Source organism: Coregonus lavaretus (assembly GCF_964263955.1).
Source record: "Coregonus lavaretus genome assembly, chromosome: 18".
Classification (NCBI taxonomy): Eukaryota; Metazoa; Chordata; class Actinopteri; order Salmoniformes; family Salmonidae; genus Coregonus; species Coregonus lavaretus.
Window position 1 is genome coordinate 15,031,161 of NC_140005.1, and position 20,762 is coordinate 15,051,922.

Sequence of the window (20,762 nt, forward strand, 5' to 3'; positions counted from 1 at the left end):
TGGAAGCCGCTGAGGTATAGTAAGAATACTGGAGGCCATAGCCAGTCTTCTCTGAATTATAATAAATTGCCTAATGTCTGGCAACTTGTTGTGTAGGCCTGTTAGGCCTACTTGTTATTTTGAATATTCAAAACATGAAAAAAATAAGTTTATTTATCATAGTAGTTACATATAGGCCTACTTTAAAATAAAATGTCTAAATAGTCTAATTTTGTTGAATGAAGAATGTTGACATTCCTCAAATAACTTGTGAGATATTGAAGACCTCAAGTATTGATGTGTTTTCTTTAAGCTAGTAGGCCTACATTGCCAAATGTATCAGGAGAACAAATTATGCAAGGTTAGGAAAAGACCGCCCACTAGGCACACACCGGTTGAATCAACTGATTTTCCACGTCAGTTCAATTAAATTACGTTGAACCAATGTGGAAAAGACGTTGAATTGACGTCTGTGCCCAGTGAGTTTAATCAGTGTGCGTTTTGATAAAATGTTGCTAAATTCACACTTGTAAACCCATATGTTAGATGTGTTGTGTAATGTTTGTAGACAGAATAGCATGTCTGATGAGGAAAGTGGACAGTGTTATTATGAACGCAGGCCATCAGTCGAATTCAAAGTTATGTTTAGTGCAGTGGCTACATTAAACGTTAGTTTTTGTATCCTTGTAAGATTTTTTCTAGCCATACATGGCTACTTTGTATCATGATGCGAATACTCCATTGATAACTAACCACTATGATAAGCGCTGATAAATAAGGGGATATTTAGCCAACAAATGCCCTAATTAATGGTCGGGATAAGGTTGAGTTGGAGGTAGAGTAATGTAATCTGATTCTAGATCAGTGGTAGGGGAGCAATGTTTACCTCGAGCACTGAGGTATAGGTTATCAAAGCTGCGCTTTACATGCGCATTGCGCACAATGGTGGAAGTTGTTCTGATATTCTACGAATGGGCGTCCCTCCCCTTTGTCATTTATAGTTAGCTTGCTAGCTTCTAACGTTATTAGCTAGATAATTTACGCACTGCGAGGGGTTTGTACAATAAATACATGTCGTCACTTTCTTCTAAGTAAGTAGCTAACCGTCTGTGTATACAGTATAGCTGGGTAACGCAATGGGACTATTGCTGACTTGTTAATAATATACTGCTTGCCTAAGTTATGTTGCTAGTTCGCAAGCTAACTAGCTAACTTTGCTAACGTTAGCTAAAGTTGTGTTTTCAGCTAGTTTGCGTTCGTGCTATACATATTTTCTGAATGCGTGTAGCTGTTTATGCAGCATTTTGTCGTTGAGACCATGGCCGGGGCTGACTTTATGTTTAAGTGAAAGTTGATCAATTAGCTAGCTACTGTTAGTTATCTAGTGTCCCTGAGTTTGGGATAGTGCGGCGTGTAAAGTTAGGGTTAAAATTAACTTCAAGGTAGCTATGTTATCTACATGTAAAACTTGAACTGGAGTGCCCACCAGCTAATAAGCTAAGTTAGCCAACTGACGTTAGCAAACTAACAAAACCAGCTACTTGGCTGCCTCATTAATGACAGTCCACCATAACAACTGCATAGCAAGTAAACTACTTTTCAATTTTAGTTATGGCAAATATCTTTGCTGCCTTTACTGGTAACCATAGAGTTGTTGTTGAGGAGTGACGTAGAACGTCTTGACCCAAATGGATTAGTAGTATATAAATAAAAGTTGAAAAGGTCTTATTTCATATTACAGGTAAGGTATTGATTGCTATGGAAGTTGTGTGTGTGATATTAAGTGTCCCGTTTGCCTATAGTGCCTCATAGCCCCCAGGGTGTGTGAGAGAGGAGGGAGTGTAAGGGGGCGCGGCTGCTACAGTTCGAGAAGAGCGAGAAAGGCATTCTGCCTTCGCACGCCCCAGAGGAGAAGAAGAGTAGCATAGTCTGTCTCAGAGACCCGTATTGCCGTGATGTCAGAGGGAGACGGTAAACCCCTCCAGGCTCTGGAAGCCAAGGCAGAGACGGTGACCCCCAGTGGCCAGGGACCTGCGTCCGTGTCCCCTCCTGTGTCGGGGCCCCCCGCCACCACCCCCACAGAGGATGAGGAGGAGGAGGAGAGCGAAGACGAGTCCGAGATCCTGGAGGAGAGCCCCTGCGGCCGCTGGCAGAAACGCAGAGAGGAGGTGAGACAAGAGAGACCATTGGACTGTCAATGAACATTTTGCAACTGTGTTTGTGGAAGTACTGAACCATGTCTCTGCCTCTGTTCTCTCCCCCAGGTGAACCAGCGGAACGTCCCAGGGATAGATGCTGCCTACCTGGCCATGGACACAGAGGAGGGGGTGGAGGTGGTCTGGAACGAGGTCATGTTCTCAGAGAGGAAGAACTTCAAGCTGCAGGAGGTACAGCATGCCTGGCGGCAACACCAGCAGGATGCTCAGTCTGAAATCAGACCCTCAGTATCCATTTATTGATGCACGATTTAATCTGACCTCCAATTCACACAGCTCACAGCTTCCTTTCTAAGTAGCTGAATACAGGCAGCCCTGGCCTTAAAATCAAATCAAATCAAGCTTTATTTATACAGCACATTTCAGACATGGAATGCAACGCAATGTGCTTTACAGGAAAAAACTAATAAAAAAAAAAACTGCTTCAGACTTCCTGAGGACATGTATTCAGTGATGAAAAAACCTGAGGTGTAGACAAAGAAAAAAATCTGTTTGTTACATTGTTCTGTAATTTCCCTCACTCGCATTCAGGCTTCTCTCTCATGATGCAATCTGGCGTGGAGGAAGAGAGAGCATTTGGTCCCCCCCCTTCTCTCCTTCTCTCTCGTGTCTAGTAGAGCTGTTATCTTTGTACTACTACAGACCCTGTTTAGTTAAATGTTTCCCATGTCTATCCACCTCTGTGAACAGGAGAAGGTGAAGTCTGTGTTTGACAACCTGATTCAGCTGGAGCATCTCAACATCGTCAAGTTCCACAAGTACTGGGCTGACGTCAATGACATCAACCGCGCCAGGGTGAGTTCTGACTCTTCTACGAGAGGAAAAACCTTCATGTTTGTATCACATTTGGCCTGGCCTGGTTGATATATCAGGACTGAATGCGAGTGAGGAGTGAGTGAAATTACGGAACAATGTAACAACATAATTTGAATGATTCTTCTTAACTGATTTTTTTTCTTTGTCTACACCTCAGGTTATTTTCATCACTGAATACATGTCCTCAGGAAGTTTGAAGCAGTTTCTGAAGAAGACCAAGAAGAACCACAAGACTATGAATGAAAAGGTGCAGATATCATAATACAATTGACCCTGCCCACCAAGTCACCTACAACATAGTAGCACATGCTTAGCATATAAGAAGACATTCATTAGTCTACATGTAACAGAAAGTATATAATTTGTTTGTTTGTTATTTAGGCCTGGAAGAGATGGTGCACCCAGATCCTCTCAGCCCTCAGGTTAGTCTTTCTCTCACACAGACCAACTCTGTCATAGCTGCAACACTAATACCAGGACCCCATATTCAATCAAAACGGGTAACCGGGTTCATGCTCAGTAGGCACAAAACAGGGCTGAACGTTTTAAAACCGAGTGAAATGGGGAGGTACTAATACCCGAAGTTGTCCACATGTAGTGCCCTACTGAACCTGACCCTGGTTTATGAGGTAAGCCAAAAAAACACAGTGCTTTACTTCTCTGCTCTCTCTGATGTGCCTCTGTAGTTACCTCCACTCCTGTGAGCCACCCATCATCCATGGGAACCTGACCTGTGACACCATCTTCATCCAACACAACGGACTCATCAAGATAGGATCAGGTAGGACTCTAGTCATAAACACTGGTTTGTTACTGGCTAAGCAGCACCGTCCAGGCCAGCCCTGTATGGGTTTAGCTTCCGGATGTAACATATCTATAACAGGTTATAACAGATTTATAGACTGTCTAACCCGTGCCTAACCCAGTATATCTGTGTTTTTCTCCTTCAGTGGCTCCAGACACTATCAACAACCACGTGAAAACCTGCAGAGAGGAGCAGAAAAATCTGCACTTCTTCGCCCCCGAATATGGCGGTAAGAAGGACATTTATGGATAGGTTATGTGTTTGGTTATTTGTAGGTTATAAAGAATACATAATAATAATAATAATAATATGCCATTTAGCAGACGCTTTTATCCAAAGCGACTTACAGTCGTGCATGCATAAAACATTTTTTGTGTATGGGTGGTCCCGGGGATCGAACCCACTACCTTGGCGTTACAAGCGCCGTGCTCTACCAGCTGAGCTACAGAGGACCACATATATTCGCAGGAAATGATAGACTATTGATTCACTCACACCATTGTTTCCTATCTTCCATTCTCCCACCTGTAGCTGTTGCAGATGTCACCACTGCAGTGGATATCTATTCCTTTGGGATGTGTGCCTTGGAGGTGAGATGGGACACCTTAAATCGACATGTGAAATTGGTGATATCTCTGTGCACCAGAATATGTGATGTCATCACTCCGCATCATTTTTATGTTATGGTGTTGCGACTTGTGTTGGGTGGGTGGTGGTGATATCATTGTATGTTGTGTAGATGGCAGTATTGGAGATCCAGGGGAACGGAGAATCTTCCTATGTCTCTCAGGAGGCCATCAACAATGCCATACAGTCACTGGAAGACCCACTGCAGAGGGTAGGAGATTGTGTGTGTTGGCATTCGTGTGTGTTTGCGTTTGTGTGTGTGTGTGTTTGTCTGTGTGCGTGCATGTATTATAAGATTTTCCCTGGAAATGTGTGTGTGTGTGTACCCTGCAGGAGTTTATCCAGACATGTCTGGAGGCTGACCCGTTTAAGAGGCCTACAGCCAGAGAGCTGCTGTTCCACCAGGCTCTGTTTGAGGTGCCCCTGTTAAAGCTGCTAGCGGCACACTGCATAGTCAGCCACCAGCGTGAGTCTTATTGTACACACACACACTGCATCATCAGCCACCAGCGTGAGACTTATTGTACACACACACACACACACTGCATCATCAGCCACCAGCGTGAGACTTATTGTACACACACACACTGCATCATCAGCCACCAGCTTGAGTCTTATTGTACACACACACACACACACACACACTGCATCATCAGCCACCAGCGTGAGACTTATTGTACACACACACACACACACTGCATCATCAGCCACCAGCGTGAGACTTATTGTACACACACACACACACACACACACACACACACACACACACACACACACACACACACACTGCATCATCAGCCACCAGCGTGAGACTTATTGTACACACACACACACACACACACACACACACTGCATCATCAGCCACCAGCGTGAGTCTTATTGTACACACACACACACACACACACACACACACACACACACTGCATCATCAGCCACCAGCATGAGACTTATTGTACACACACACTGCATCATCAGCCACCAGCGTGAGACTTATTGTACACACACACACACACACACACACACACACACACACACACTTCATCATCAGCCACCAGCGTGAGACTTATTGTACACACACACACACACACACACACACACACACTTCATCATCAGCCACCAGCGTGAGACTTATTGTACACACACACACACACACACACACACTGCATCATCAGCCACCAGCGTGAGACTTATTGTACACACACACACACACACACACACACACTGCATCATCAGCCACCAGCGTGAGACTTATTGTACACACACACACACACACACACACACTGCATCATCAGCCACCAGCATGAGACTTATTGTACACACACACTGCATCATCAGCCACCAGCATGAGACTTATTGTACACACACACACACACACACACACACACTTCATCATCAGCCACCAGCGTGAGACTTATTGTACACACACACACACACACACACACTGCATCATCAGCCACCAGCGTGAGACTTATTGTACACACACACACACACACACACACACACACTGCATCATCAGCCACCAGCGTGAGACTTATTGTACACACACACACACACACACACACTGCATCATCAGCCACCAGCTTGAGTCTTATTGTACACACACACACACTGCATCATCAGCCACCAGCGTGAGTACCCCTACTATCTTCTCCATACCTCTCACAGATATGATCCCTGAGAATGCCTTAGAGGAGATCACTAAGAACATGGACCCCAACCTCATCATCGCTGAGATAAAGGAGGGCGTGCAGCTCAAGTAAGAGATGACAGTTTCTACATCTTCAACTGAGTAAGCCACAGTTGGCTTTTGATCTCAGGGTATTTTCTTCAGAAACCTGTGCTGATCCTGTTTCTTTTGTCATCAGTCTGTCTCAGTTTCCTGCCTTGGAGCTGGATAAGTTCCTGGAGGATGTCCGGTAAGGAACTCCCCATCAACTACTGACCAGGACCGGACAGATGTCCAGCCTATTAAGCCTTTTCACCACTAGAGGGCATAGCTAACCCAGAGCGCTCAGAGCTCTACCACTACAGTACTAGACAAGTATCTTGTAATGCACTATAGAAGTATTTAGCTTAGACTGTTATTCTGCTTTGCCTGTATCTCAAATATTAGTGCTTGTATCCAGCCCTTCCCCCACTCTTACTTTTAATTGAAGTATTACTAGAATCTGTATTTGAAAAATCAGTGAGAATACCTGCAAACTCAAGATTTCCTCCCGGAGTTTTGAGTTTGCAAGGTTTTGAAGAATCAGGGGTCTTCACTTCGGCCTTAATTAAATGTGTGTAAGATTTGAACCTAACCCCCCCCCCCCAAAAAAAAGAAAATAATATAAAGTTGGTCACAAACAAATAAAATGTGTACTTTACCTGTCTAATCATGAAATGTAAAGTAACCCCGCTGCCCTCTCTACCCAACAGGAATGGCATCTACCCCCTGACAGCATTCGGCCTGCCCTCTCACCAGCAGCCCCAGCAGTCCCCTGTCAAGTCCCCCATTGTCACCCCCTCTGTCAAATCCCCCACCCCAGAACCTGCTGAACTAGAGACACGGAAGGTGAGGGGAGGGAGGGAGGGAGGGAGTGGGGAGAGTATACAAATCCAATCAATTAACTAATAATGGTAATACATTTTATTTGTTGGACACCTTTCTGAACACCTATCTACATTTCTTACCTTCTGCAGGTTGTTCAGATGCAGTGTAATATTGAGCCGGTGGAGGAGGGTGCAAAACATCATGTAATTAGCATTAATGTCATTATTTTTAGATCAGTGAATACAAGTTAGATGACATGGACAAGTGTGTTCTAGTGGCCAGTCACTGAATGTGTAACCGCTACATCTCCTTTCCCTCCTCTTCCTCCCTCCACAGCTGACACTACTGTTGAAGCTGGAGGACAAACTCAACAGACACTTAAGCTGTGACTTGTTACCCAGTAAGAACAACAGATAGAAACACACAGAACAGCCAAAAGAAAAGGAAGACTGCACACATACTGAGATCTATGCTATTGCCAACCCAGTGTGCTTTATTAGACAACACTTGGACCTTTAGGTCTTCTATAATAATAACCTGACAATCCACAGCCCCTGTACTGCTCCCAAGGGGGCCAATATGATTAAGTCTTACTGGATGGTCCCTCTCCTAACAGGCCAGACAGACCACAAGTCTCGATCAAACTATGTGTTGTTGACAGATGTTTGGGTAAGATAACATAACCACACAGCATTCCTTTAAACCAGTAATGGGCAACTGGCAGCCCTCAGATCAATTTTAAAAATATATATATAATTTTAAAAAATGTTGGGGGGGACTCAGTTGGGGTCTCAACTTACTGTTGTGAGTTAGAATAGTAGAATACACAAGGTGGATGTGGGTACCAGAGCCGCAAGCAACTGCTGCCCCTCATGATGAGTTCAGATTTATTGTGGCCCCCACCCCCATCAAAGTTGCCCATTCCTGCATTAAACAATGTCAGATTTCACAATCCCAGCTCTTGTGTCGGACTCTTGTGTGTATGTTGCCTGAAAATGGCAGGACTTTGGACATCCAAGCCTGTCTGAGTGTGTGTTTTGTCTTTATGACTCCAGACACTGGCCTGCCCTAGTGTACTGTAACCCCAGCCTAAATCACATCAGTGGGGCTGCTCCTATCGCATGCACAGCTGCCACCAACAGACTGGACGTGCATGCATGTGCCGTGTATGTGTGAAAAGTAGTGGGAGAGTCTAACGTGCAGATAAGGTGGAATGGGGAGTGTGTGGGGGGGGGATGCATGGAAGGCCATATTAGGTACAAACAGGATATTATTGAACCCTGTAGGGAATAGAGGTCTAAGTCAGGGATATACATGGAACACAAGTCTTTCCATGGCCAGGAGGGTGTGTCCAGACACACACATGACAGGCGTGTTGAGAATGTCAGGCGTGTGTGCATGCTGCTGGCAGCTGTTCTCTGGGGAGTGCTGGGCCAATGTGTGCATATACACACGCACACTCACAGATTTGCCTGCACATATGCAAACACATATTCTTATCTACGCTCACAAACACACACACATGCATATTCCTTCCCATACATGTACCTCTTATTGAGAATTATGCGTCTATCAGTGATGGTAAGATTATAACAGGAAGAGACTGGGCACTACGGTTTCTGTCTAAAGTCCAATGTAACTCTCTGTTGTGGTTACTGTTGGTGTTACTAACACAGTTAATTTTGCACTTAAAGGGAAACTTCACCGCTAGACACTTGGGAGGAAATGTGTGCGTTTCCACTGACCCTGCTGTCTGTCCTGTTTCAGATGAGAATGTACAGGAACTGGCTGTTGAGCTGGTACAACTGGGCTTCATCAGCGAGGTAAGGGTGTACTTGTGTGTGAGAGAGAGAGAGGAACAAGTGTGTGTACTGTCTAGGGGTTCTGTGGTAGAGAGGTGTGTGTGTGTGTACTGTCTAGGGGTTCTGTGGTAGAGAGGTGTGTGTGTGTACTGTCTAGGGGTTCTGTGGTAGAGAGGTGTGTGTGTGTACTGTCTAGGGGTTCTGTGGTAGAGAGGTGTGTGTTTTTTTAATTATTTTTATTTTTAATTTTTTTGGGTCATTTAGCAGACGCTCTTATCCAGAGCGACTTACAGGAGCAATTAGGGTTAAGTGCCTTGCTCAAGGGCACATCGACAGATTTTTCACCTAGTCGGCTCAGGGATTAGAACCAGCGACCTTTCGGTTACTGGCACAACGCTCTTAACCACTAAGCTACCTGTGTACTGTCTAGGGGTTCTGTGGTAGAGAGGTGTGTGTGTGTACTGTCTAGGGGTTCTGTGGTAGAGAGGTGTGTGTGTGTGTACTGTATAGGGGTTCTGTGGTAGAGAGGTGTGTGTGTGTACTGTCTAGGGGTTCTGTGGTAGAGAGGTGTGTGTGTGTGTACTGTCTAGGGGTTCTGTGGTAGAGAGGTGTGTGTGTACTGTCTAGGGGTTCTGTGGTAGAGAGGTGTGTGTGTGTGTACTGTCTAGGGGTTCTGTGGTAGAGAGGTGTGTGTGTACTGTCTAGGGGTTCTGTGGTAGAGAGGTGTGTGTGTACTGTCTAGGGGTTCTGTGGTAGAGAGGTGTGTGTGTATCAGGGTCTGTGAGAGTGTAAGTGTTGTAGCTGGCATAGGAGAGGCAGTGAGAGTGGATGAGTGTATCTGTTCATTAGAGGGTCACACTTTTAGCTCTGACTGACCCCTATAAACACACACACACACACACACACACACACACACACACACACACACACACACACACACACACACGCATGCCAGATAGCAGCTCCTGCTCTCCACTCTAATACAGATAGGACTGTCTGTTTTTAGATTCTCCCACTCTGTACCTACAGTGCCTTCAGAAAGTATTCACATCCCTTGACTTTTTCCACATTTTAGTGTTACAGCCTGAATTTAAAATATATTACATTGAGATTGTGTGTCACTGGCCAACACACAATACCCCATAATGTCAAAGTGGAATTATGTATTTTTTTAAAAACAAATTAATTTAATAATAAAATTATTATTTATTATTAATAAAATTCTGAAATGTCTTGAGTCAATAAGTATGTAACCCTTTTTGTTATGGCAAGCCTAAATAAGTTCAGGATTAAAAATGTACTTAATAACTTGCATGGACTCACTCTGTATGCAATACTAGTGTTTAACAGGATTTTTGAACGACTACCTCATCTCTGTACCCCACACATACAATTATCTGTAAGGTCCCTCAGTCGAGCAATGAATTTCAAACACAGATTCAACCACAAAGACCAGAGAGGTTTTCCAATGCCTCGCAAAGAAGGGCACCTATTGGTAGATTGGTTTGAAAAAAACTGACATTGAATATCCCTTTGAGCATGGTGAAGTTATTAATTATACTTTGGATGGTGTATAAATACACTTAGTCACTACAAGGATATAGGCGGCCTTCCTAACTCAGTTGCCGGAGAGGAAGGAAACCGCTTAGGGATTTCACCATGAGGCCAATGGTGACTTTAAAACAGTTACAGCATTTAATGTCTGTGATAGGAGAAGGATAGGAGGTCCTTCAGAATGGCGCCGGAGAAGATGGCTGCTGTTTTACAGCCCTCTAACCAATTGTACTATTATGTGTGTTTTTCCACGTTATTTGTAATTTATTTTGTACGTAATGTTTCTGCCATCGTCTCTTATAACCAAAAAGAGCTTCTGGATATCAGGACAGCGATTACTCACCTCGTATTGGACGAATAATTTTTGTTCAACGAGGCGGCCGCGAAGGATATCCTACAGACACCCGACAAGGCCCAAATCCCCGTCATTCGCATGAGGAAGAGACGGAGATATCGTGGACGTAGGTCGGGGTGCCTTGTAAGGATCCGACGGCGAGCGAGTAAACTGCCTCTTCCATCAATCCTATTAGCCAATCTTCAATCATTGGAAAATAAATTGGATGACCTAAGATTACGGTTATCCTACCAACGGGACATTAAAAACTGTAATATCTTATGTTTCACCGAGTCGTGGCTGAACGACGACATGGATAACATACAGCTAGCGGGCTATACGCTACATCGGCAGGATAGAACGGCTGACTCCGGTAAGACAAGGGGTGGCGGTCTGTGTATATTTGTAAACAACAGCTGGTGCACAAAATCAAATACTAAGTCTCGAGGTTTTGCTCGCCTGAGGTAGAGTATCTTATGATAAGCTGTAGACCACACTATTTGCCAAGAGAGTTTTCATCTATATATTTCATAGCTGTCTATTTACCACCACAAACCAATGCTGGCATTAAGATTGCACTGAATGAGCTGTATAAGGCCATAAGTCAACAGGAAAACGCTCATCCAGAGGCAGCACTCCTAGTGGCCGGGGACTTTAATGCAGGGAAACTTAAATCCGTTCTACCTAATTTCTACCAGCATGTTAAATGTGCAACCAGAGGAAAAAAAACTCTAGACCACCTTTACTCCACACACAGAGACACATACAAAGTTCTCCCTTGCCCTCCATTTGGCAAATCTGACCATAACTCTATCCTCCTGATTCCTGCTTATAAGCAAAAACTAAAGCAGGAAGCACCAGTGACTAGGTTAATTAAAAAAAGTGGTCAGATGACGCAGATGCTAAGCTACAGGACTGTTTTGCTAGCACAGACTGGAACATGTTCTGGGATTCTTCAGACAGCATTGAGGAGTACACCACATCAGTCACTGGCTTCATCAATAAGTGCATCGATGATGTCGTCCCCACAGTGACCGTACGTACATACCCCAACCAGAAGCCATGGATTACAGGAAACATCCGCACTGAGCTAAAGGGTAGAGCTGCCGCTTTCAAGGAGCGGGACTCTAACCCGGACGCTTATAAAAAATCCCGCTATGCCCTCCGACGAACCATCAAACAGGCAAAGAGTCAATACAGGACTAAGATTGAATCGTACTACACCGGCTCTGACACTCGTCGGATGTGGCAGGGCTTGAAAACTATTACAGACTACAAAGGGAAGCACAGCCGCGAGCTTCCCAGTGACACAAGCCTACCAGACGAGCTAAACCACTTCTATGCTCGCTTCGAGGCAAGCAACACTGAAGCATGCATGAGAGCACCAGCTGTTCCGGATTACTATGTGATCACGCTCTCCGTAGCCGATGTGAGTAAGACTTTTAAGCAGGTCAACATTCACAAGGCCGCAGGGCCAGATGGATTATCAGGACGTGTACTCCGAGCATGTGCTGACCAACTGGCAAGTGTCTTCACTGACATTTTCAACATGTCCCTGACTGAGTCTGTAATACCAACATGTTTCAAGCAGACCACCATAGTCCCCGTGCCCAAGGACACTAAGATAACCTGCCTAAATGACTACCGACCCGTAGCACTGACGTCTGTAGCCATGAAGTGCTTTGAAAGGCTGGTCATGGCTCACATCAACACCATTATCCCAGTAACCCTAGACCCACTCCAATTTGCATACCGCCCCAACAGAGCCACAGATGATGCAATCTCTATTGCACTCCACACTGCCCTTTCCTACCTGGACAAGAGGAACACCTACGTGATAATGCTATTCATTGACTACAGCTCAGCATTCAACACCATAATGCCCTCAAAGCTCAACACTAAGCTAAGGATCCTGGGACTAAACACCTCCCTCTGCAACTGGATCCTAGACTTCCTGACGGGCCGCCCCCAGGTGGTAAGGGTAGGTAACAACACATCTGCCACACTGATCCTCAACATGGGGGCCCCTCAGGGGTGCGTGCTCAGTCCCCTCCTGTACTCCCTGTTCACCCATGACTGCATGGCCAGGCACGACTCCAACACCATCATTAAGTTTGCCAACGACACAACAGTGGTAGGCCTGATCACCGACAACGATGAGACAGCCTATAGGGAGGAGGTCAGAGACCTGGCCGTGTGGTGCCAGGATAACAACCTCTCCCTCAACATGACCAAGACAAAGGAGATGATTGTGGACTACAGGGAAAAAAAAGAGGACTGAGCACGCCCCCATTCTCATCGACGGGGCTGTAGTGGAACGGGTTGAGAGCTTCAAGTTCCTTGGTGTCCACATCACCAACGAACTATCATGGTCCAAACACACCAAGACAGTCGTGAAGAGGGCACGACAAAGCCTATTCCCCCTCAGGAGACTGAAAAGATTCGGCATGGGTCCTCAGATCCTCAAAAAATTCTACAGCTGCACCATCGAGAGCATCCTGACTGGTTGCATCACCGCCTGGTATGGCAACTGCTTGGCCTCCGACCGCAAGGCACAACAGAGGGTCGTGCGTACGGCCCAGTACATCACTAGGGCCAAGCTTCCTGCCATCCAGGACCTCTATACCAGGCGGTCAGAGGAAGGCCCTCAAAATTGTCAAAGAGTCCAGCCACCCTAGTCATAGACTTTTCTCTCTGCTACCGCACGGCAAGCGGTACCGGAGTGCCAAGTCTAGGTCCAAAAGACTTCTCAACAGCTTCTACCCCCAAGCCATAAGACTCCTGAACAGCCAATCATGGCTACCCGGACTATTTGCACTGCCCCCCCACCCCATCTTTTTACGCTGCTGCTACTCTGTTAATTATTTATGCATAGTCACTTTAACTTTACCCACATGTACATATTACTTCAACTACCTCAACTAGCCGGTGCCCCCCGCACATTGACTTGCACCGGTACCCCCCTGTATATATAGCCTCCCTACTGTTATTTTATTTTACTTCTGCTCTTTTTTTCGCAACACTTTTTTGTTGTTTTATTTTACTTTTTTATAAAAAATAAATGCACTGTTGGTTAAGGGCTGTAAGTAAGCATTTCACTGTAATGTCTGCACCTGTTGTATTCGGCGCATGTGGCCAATAAAATTTGATTTGATTTGAGAACAAAGGATTGATCAACAACATTGTAGTTACTCCACAATACTAACCTAAATGACAGAGTGAAAAGAAGGAAGCCTGTACAGAAGAAAAATATTCAAAAACATGCATCCTGTTTGCAATAAGGCACTAAAGTAGTACTGCAAAAAATGTGGCAAAGCAATTAACTTTTTGTTTTGAATACAAAGTGTTATGTTTGGGGCAAATGAACACAACACGTCACTGAGTACCACTCTTCATAGTATTTTCAAGCATGGTGGTGGCTGCATCATGTTATGGGTATGCTTGTCATCGGCAAGGACTAGGGAGTTTTTTGGGATAAAAATAAACGGAATAGAGCTAAGCACAGGCAATATCCTAGAGGAAAACTTGGTTCAGTCTGCTTTCCAACAGACACTGGGAGACAAATTCACCTTTCAGCAGGACAATAACCTAAAACACAAGGCCAAATATACACTGGAGTTTCTTACTAAGACGACAGTGAATGTTCCTGAGTGGCTTAGTTACAGTTTTGACTTAAATCAGCTTGAAAAGCTATGGCAAGACTTGAAAATGGCTGTCTAGCAATGATCAACAACCAACTTGACAGAATTTTTTAAAGAATAATGTGCAAATATTGTACAATTCAGTTGTAGAAAGCTCTTAGGCTGTAGTCGCTGCCAAAGGTGATTTGATTCTAACATGTATTGACTCGGGTGTGAATACTTATGTAAATTACATATTTCTGTATTTCATTTTCAACAATTTGCAAAAATGTCTAAACATGTTTTCACTTTGTCATTATGGGGTATTGTGTGTAGATGGGTGAGAAAAAAATATTTAATCAATTTGGAATTCAGGCTCTAACAACAAACTAGAATAAGTCAAGGGTTATGAATACTTTCTGAAGGCGCTGTATATTTCTGAAGCGTGGCATACATAATATCTCCCACCCACAGCTCTTGAATCTTCAATGTGTGTTCCTGCTCCACAACATGTGAATTGATTGATTGATTGATTGATTGATTGTCCCTACAGGTGGACCAGAGCAGGATGGCCACTGTGCTAGAAGAGGCCTTCACCAAGTTCTTCAGCAGGAACGGTTCCCTCAACCCTGTGACTGTGTCCTCATAACAGGATCAACATGGACCCCCACTCCAGTACCTATATACCCCCTACAGGCTTTTTACAACCCTCCCCTTCTTACCCCTAAGGACCCATGGACCCCCACTCCAGTACCTATACACCTATAGGCAGGCTTAGGCCTACACCTATACCACTGCTGGCCCCAACCACCACACATACACATGCCACACCCCGTGCCTCAGCCCTAATCCAAATCACTGTACTCTTTCACCCAAAACCTTGTGTGGTGTCTTCTATTTCTCTGGAGGACCATAGAGCCTTATTATGGGGCTGTCCGAGTCAGTCCCCTCTCCATTTAGTTCTCTCTATTTACACAGTAGCAACTTATTTGGGAAAGGAAGCCAACGCAGTATTACTTGTTTGTTTGTGTTTTAGAAATGTGTTTTATATCTTTGCTATTTGCCTTCTTGGTGGCTGTATACATGCACACACGCTATCCGCCTTAAAGTTGTCTGCTTCGGTGTGGTCACGCACGGCTGTGCATGAATGTCTGCAGTGAACTTGGCTCTCTTTCTGAGTGCTGTAGGTGACCATTGTAGGCTGCGTTTAGAAAGCCAGCCCAATTCTGATCTTTTCCTCCACTAATTGGTCTTTTAACCAATGAAAAAGATCTGATCAAGATCTCATGTGATTGGTCAAAAGACCAATTAGTGGAAAAAATATCAGAATTGGGCTGCCTGTCTAAACGCAGCTGTATATATTTAAATGAGTGTGATGGGGGAAGTCTAGGGCCTATATTCATGTTACCAATGTGTCATATTGTATCTTATGAAGTTTTTTTTATTTTTTTTATACTCTGAAATAGTTTACTGTGGTCTCAAATGATGGAGCCACAGCCCCATGGAGGCTGAGCCAATAGTCTGGGAGGTGTGGTATTTACAGGCTGTCAGTCAAAGCAGAGGAACAAGCTGAATGATTTACTGGAGATGTCCAATGGCTGGAGCTGTAGTTAAGAGGTGTTTGGGTGGTGAACAGTATTCATGCTTCTGATTTGTTATCACAACTTTATCTGTTCTGTAAAAAATATATACTTTACATTGTTTGGCCAACCTTATTTCTTATAGTGTACTTCATCTGGATAATGAAATGGTTTCCTTTGGACGTTCTGTTGAATGTTCTGGCCATTGAGAAAGTGTTTTTGTTGTGAACAGCAGGTAAGGGTTTTACTTTACTGTACAAATCCAAAGAGGAATTTGTGTTAAAGTCCAAATATGAAATGTAGATATGTGGACAAATGGTTAATCTAGTGGCCTGGCTGTCTGACTGGTACTGCTTTAGCCAAGCTGTTGTCTTGCCAAATGCAACAATGAAACGCTGTTGAATGCAGAAATTGTTAGGTAAACTGGGTCACGTTCAGTAGGGCACAATGTTGTGGAATTAAAATGTGTTTTACGGTTACTGTAATATTCAATGTGCTTTTTTTCTTTATAGTCTATCTCTACTTTGTGAGGAGCACTTGGGCAGTGTAGTTAAGAAAGATGTGTGTTGATGGGTAATGTGTGTGCATGCATGAGAAGTAGTTTGTGTGTGTGCTCGTGTGCCTTCTGATAAGTGTGTATCCTATGACAGCCTCTGCAATGTATGACTTTCTCTTTCCTCTAAATGGTATTTTCTATTTGTAAATAAATATGTAATGCACCACCTCTGCCCAAATGTCTCATCATTCATTATTTACTGAATCTCCTTTTAAACTGGGATGTTTAATCAGAAAGTGCTAACAGTAACTCAGTGAATACCTCCACCTACTCTGTGTGGTTCACTCTCACCATTATTATCAAATTGTATTCGTCACATGCTTTTGTAAACAACAGGTGTGGACTAACGGTGAAATGCTTACTTATGGGCTCTTCCCAACAACGCAGAGAGGAGGAAAATAGAGAAATAATAGAGAAATAAAACGTGGAATAATAAATACACAATGAGTAATGATAACTTATAAATATACAAGGGGTACAGGGGTTTAACTAACTATTTAGCAGTCTTATGGCTTGGGGGTAGAAGCTGTTCAGGGTCCTGTTGATTCCAGACTTGGTGCATCGGTACCGCTTGCCGTGCGGTAGCAGAGAGAACAGTCTATGACTTGGGTGGCTGGAGTCTTTGACAATTCTTTGGGCCTTCCTCTGACACTGCCTGGTATAGAGGTCCTGAATGGCAGGGAGCTCAGCCCCGTGATGTACTGGGCCGTACACACTACCCTCTGTAGCGCCTTGCGGTCGGATGCCAAGCAGTTGCCATATCAAGCGGTGATGCAGCCAGTCAAGCTGCTCTCAATGGTTCAGCTGCAGAATTTTTTGAGGATCTGAGGACCCATGCCAAATCTTTTCCGCCTCCTGAGGGGGAAGAGGTGTTGTCGTGCCCTCTTCACAACTGTGTTGGTGTGTTTGGCCCATGATAGATCCTTAATGTATACTAAATACTAAACAACATATTAATATTGATTAATATGTAACCCCAATAACCTTTGTCCTCCTGTTAATCTCCCGTGGGCAGATTCTGCACAGCTGACCAAATGATGTGAGATTTTACTTCTGGGTTAACCGAGGTTACCCTCCCTTGAACGCCCAACTCAAACATCAAAGGCATCACATCCCTGGGAATAAGCTTCACCCTACCCAATTTATTCAAAACCCTTCCAGAACAAACTGTAATTCACTCAGCAATAATTCCCTTCCACCATTCATGTAGACTAGAGTGCCGAATCTAGAACACTTCCATAGTCTCCATTAGGGCTGTGGCGGTCATGAAATTTTGTCAGCAGGTGATTGTCAAGCAAATAACTGCCGGTCCCACAGTAAATAACCGTTCATTAACATAAACTGAGTTGTCCTTATGTTAGGCCCTGATCTGGCTATCCCATAAGGCTGTGGGCTACACTAGTTAATTTAGCAGACAAGATTTGCTTAGTATTCCGTGGCATTATTTTATATAATTTCATAGTATGAAGAATACAATTGAACATAGCTGAAAAAAATTGAAAGGATATTTTCTCCAACTGATTTGAGGGAGTGCGCACATGTGGCTATTCTGTGTTGAGCAGTTAACAAAGTCGCTCTGGATAAGAGCGTCTGCTAAATGACGTAAATGTAAATGTAAATGAAAGGCATGAGCTCTGCTTTGTTTTTTGCACAGGCTGTACACACTTCATCAGTCTCTCATTCACAAACACTTGATAATGCCTCGAATTTCCCGGCGGCATCCCCTTTGTGTGGCCATAATGCCCCCTAAAAAAAACATGCCAGTGGCCGTTGTGCCTTTGGGCAGAATATAATAATTATAATTCCCTTCTCCTGGCTGCATGCTCCGAAGCACCTCTCACTCACATGGCTCTCCATCAAGTGATCAGGTCTTTCTCACAGGCTACAAGTGAAGACAGACACATTGGGGACGCAACTGGGCGGGTCCTTATCCAATTCCAAGGCGCATATTGAAGATAATGGAAGAACGGTCCACATTTACTTTTCGTCAATCAACAAGATGAGTAGGCCTAATGAACAGCAAAAGCACTAGCCTATGTCAATCTACTATCCCCCATAGTACAAAAGTTGAACTATTCTATTCTGTGCGAGAAATAAATATTCCAAACATAGTCTGGGACAGTTGTGGGATGCGATAGATCCCAAATAAATACAACCACTAACATCAAAAAAATGTTTTTAAGCAATGAGGCTGACGCAACAGATCAGAACGTTTGGCTTAAAATGTTGATAAACTATTAGGCTATTTCTTCACATTATAAGTGCAGCAATGCGCACACGGTATTAGGCTATAAGCGCGAATGTTCCATTAGCGGGAAAACACCGTTCTCAAAAGTGACCGCAAATGCGATATGCATGTCATCCTTTTATTATAAAGGTGCATTTGCATTGTGAAAATTATCTTTCCCAAATTTGAAACTCATGCGCTTGCTTATGTATAAAATCAAATCAAATTTTATTGGCCACATGCGCCGAATACAACAGGTGCAGACATTACAGTGAAATGCGTACTTACAGCCCTTGACCAACAGTGCATTTATTTTTAATAAAAATAGTAAAATAAAACAACAACAAAAAAGTGTTGAGAAAAAAAGAGCAGAAGTAAAATAAAATAACAGTAGGGAGGCTATATATACAGGGGGGTACCGGTGCAGAGTCAATGTGCGGGGGCACCGGCTAGTTGAGGTAGTTGAAGTAGGCCAGTTAGGCTCTACACCCATTGTAAAGCAGATTAATGTAAGAAGTTATTTGGCCACTTTAGTTGTGATACAAACCTTATCAAAACATGTATGCACTCACTAACTGTAAGTCACTCTGGATAATAGCGTTTGCTAAAATGATTAAAATGTAAAAAAAAAAATATATAGGCCTATGTGCTAGGCCACATCAGGTGTGCGACTATGATTTGAAAAAGTCACCCAAAAAAAGGCATGCGTTGTTTCTTGCCTTACTGCACAGAAGCTGGACATCATTCACAAGAGATAATATATCATTCACAAGTGATAGGCTAATATTGTCACCCATCAGACTATTCTTGATTTAGTCTTGTCTTTACATACAGTGGGGGAAAAAAGTATTTAGTCAGCCACCAATTGTGCAAGTTCTCCCACTTAAAAAGATGAGAGAGGCCTGTAATTTTCATCATAGGTACACGTCAACTATGACAGACAAATTGAGGAAAAAAAATTCAGAAAATCACATTGTAAGATTTTTTATGAATTTATTTGCAAATTATGGTGGAAAATAAGTATTTGGTCACCTACAAACAAGCAAGATTTCTGGCTCTCACAGACCTGTAACTTCTTCTTTAAGAGGCTCCTCTGTCCTCCACTTGTTACCTGTATTAATGGCACCTGTTTGAACTTGTTATCAGTATAAAAGACACCTGTCCACAACCTCAAACAGTCACACTCCAAACTCCACTATGGCCAAGACCAAAGAGCTGTCAAAGGACACCAGAAACAAAATTGTAGACCTGCACCAGGCTGGGAAGACTGAATCTGCAATAGGTAAGCAGCTTGGTTTGAAGAAATCAACTGTGGGAGCAATTATTAGGTAATGGAAGACATACAAGACCACTGATAATCTCCCTCGATCTGGGGCTCTACGCAAGATCTCACCCCGTGGGGTCAAAATGATCACAAGAACGGTGAGCAAAAATCCCAGAACCACACGGGGGGACCTAGTGAATGACCTGCAGAGAGCTGGGACCAAAGTAACAAAGCCTACCATCAGTAACACACTATGCCGCCAGGGACTCAAATCCTGCAGTGCCAGACGTGTCCCCCTGCTTAAGCCAGTACATGTCCAGGCCCGTCTGAAGTTTGCTAGAGTGCATTTGGATGATCCAGAAGAGGATTGGGAGAATGTCATATGGTCAGATGAAACCAAAATATAACTTTTTGGTAAAAACTTAACTCGTCGTGTTTGGAGGACAAAGAATGCTGAGTTGCATCCAAAGAACACCATACCTACTGTGAAGCATGGGGGTGGAAACATCATGCTTTGGGGCTGTTTTTCTGCAAAGGGACCAGGACGACTGATCCGTGTAAAGGAAAGAATGAATGGGGCCATGTATCGTGAGATTTTGAGTGAAAACCTCCTTCCATCAGCAAGGGCATTGAAGATGAAACGTGGCTGGGTCTTTCAGCATGACAATGATCCCAAACACACCGCCCGGGCAACGAAGGAGTGGCTTCGTAAGAAGCATTTCAAGGTCCTGGAGTGGCCTAGCCAGTCTCCAGATCTCAACCCCATAGAAAATCTTTGGAGGGAGTTGAAAGTCCGTGTTGCCCAGCGACAGCCCCAAAACATCACTGCTCTAGAGGAGATCTGCATGG

The 20,762-nt window shown here is 44.0% G+C and overlaps 1 protein-coding gene across 1 annotated transcript; it reads left to right on the forward strand.

Moving 5' to 3' along the window:
- The first annotated feature begins 976 nt into the window (after nucleotides 1-976).
- On the forward strand, nucleotides 977-16,588 carry LOC311145836 (nuclear receptor-binding protein-like). Its single transcript, XM_084182162.1, has 18 exons — nucleotides 977-1,070; nucleotides 1,782-2,147; nucleotides 2,244-2,366; nucleotides 2,886-2,990; nucleotides 3,169-3,258; nucleotides 3,393-3,433; nucleotides 3,698-3,792; nucleotides 3,962-4,045; nucleotides 4,348-4,406; nucleotides 4,556-4,654; nucleotides 4,777-4,909; nucleotides 6,109-6,199; nucleotides 6,309-6,359; nucleotides 6,862-6,997; nucleotides 7,126-7,179; nucleotides 7,313-7,376; nucleotides 8,744-8,799; nucleotides 14,840-16,588. Exons 2-18 carry the CDS (start codon nucleotides 1,935-1,937, stop codon nucleotides 14,933-14,935), a joined length of 1,590 nt encoding a protein of 529 aa, XP_084038288.1. The 5' UTR covers nucleotides 977-1,070; nucleotides 1,782-1,934; the 3' UTR covers nucleotides 14,936-16,588.
- The last annotated feature ends 4,174 nt before the right edge of the window (nucleotides 16,589-20,762 follow it).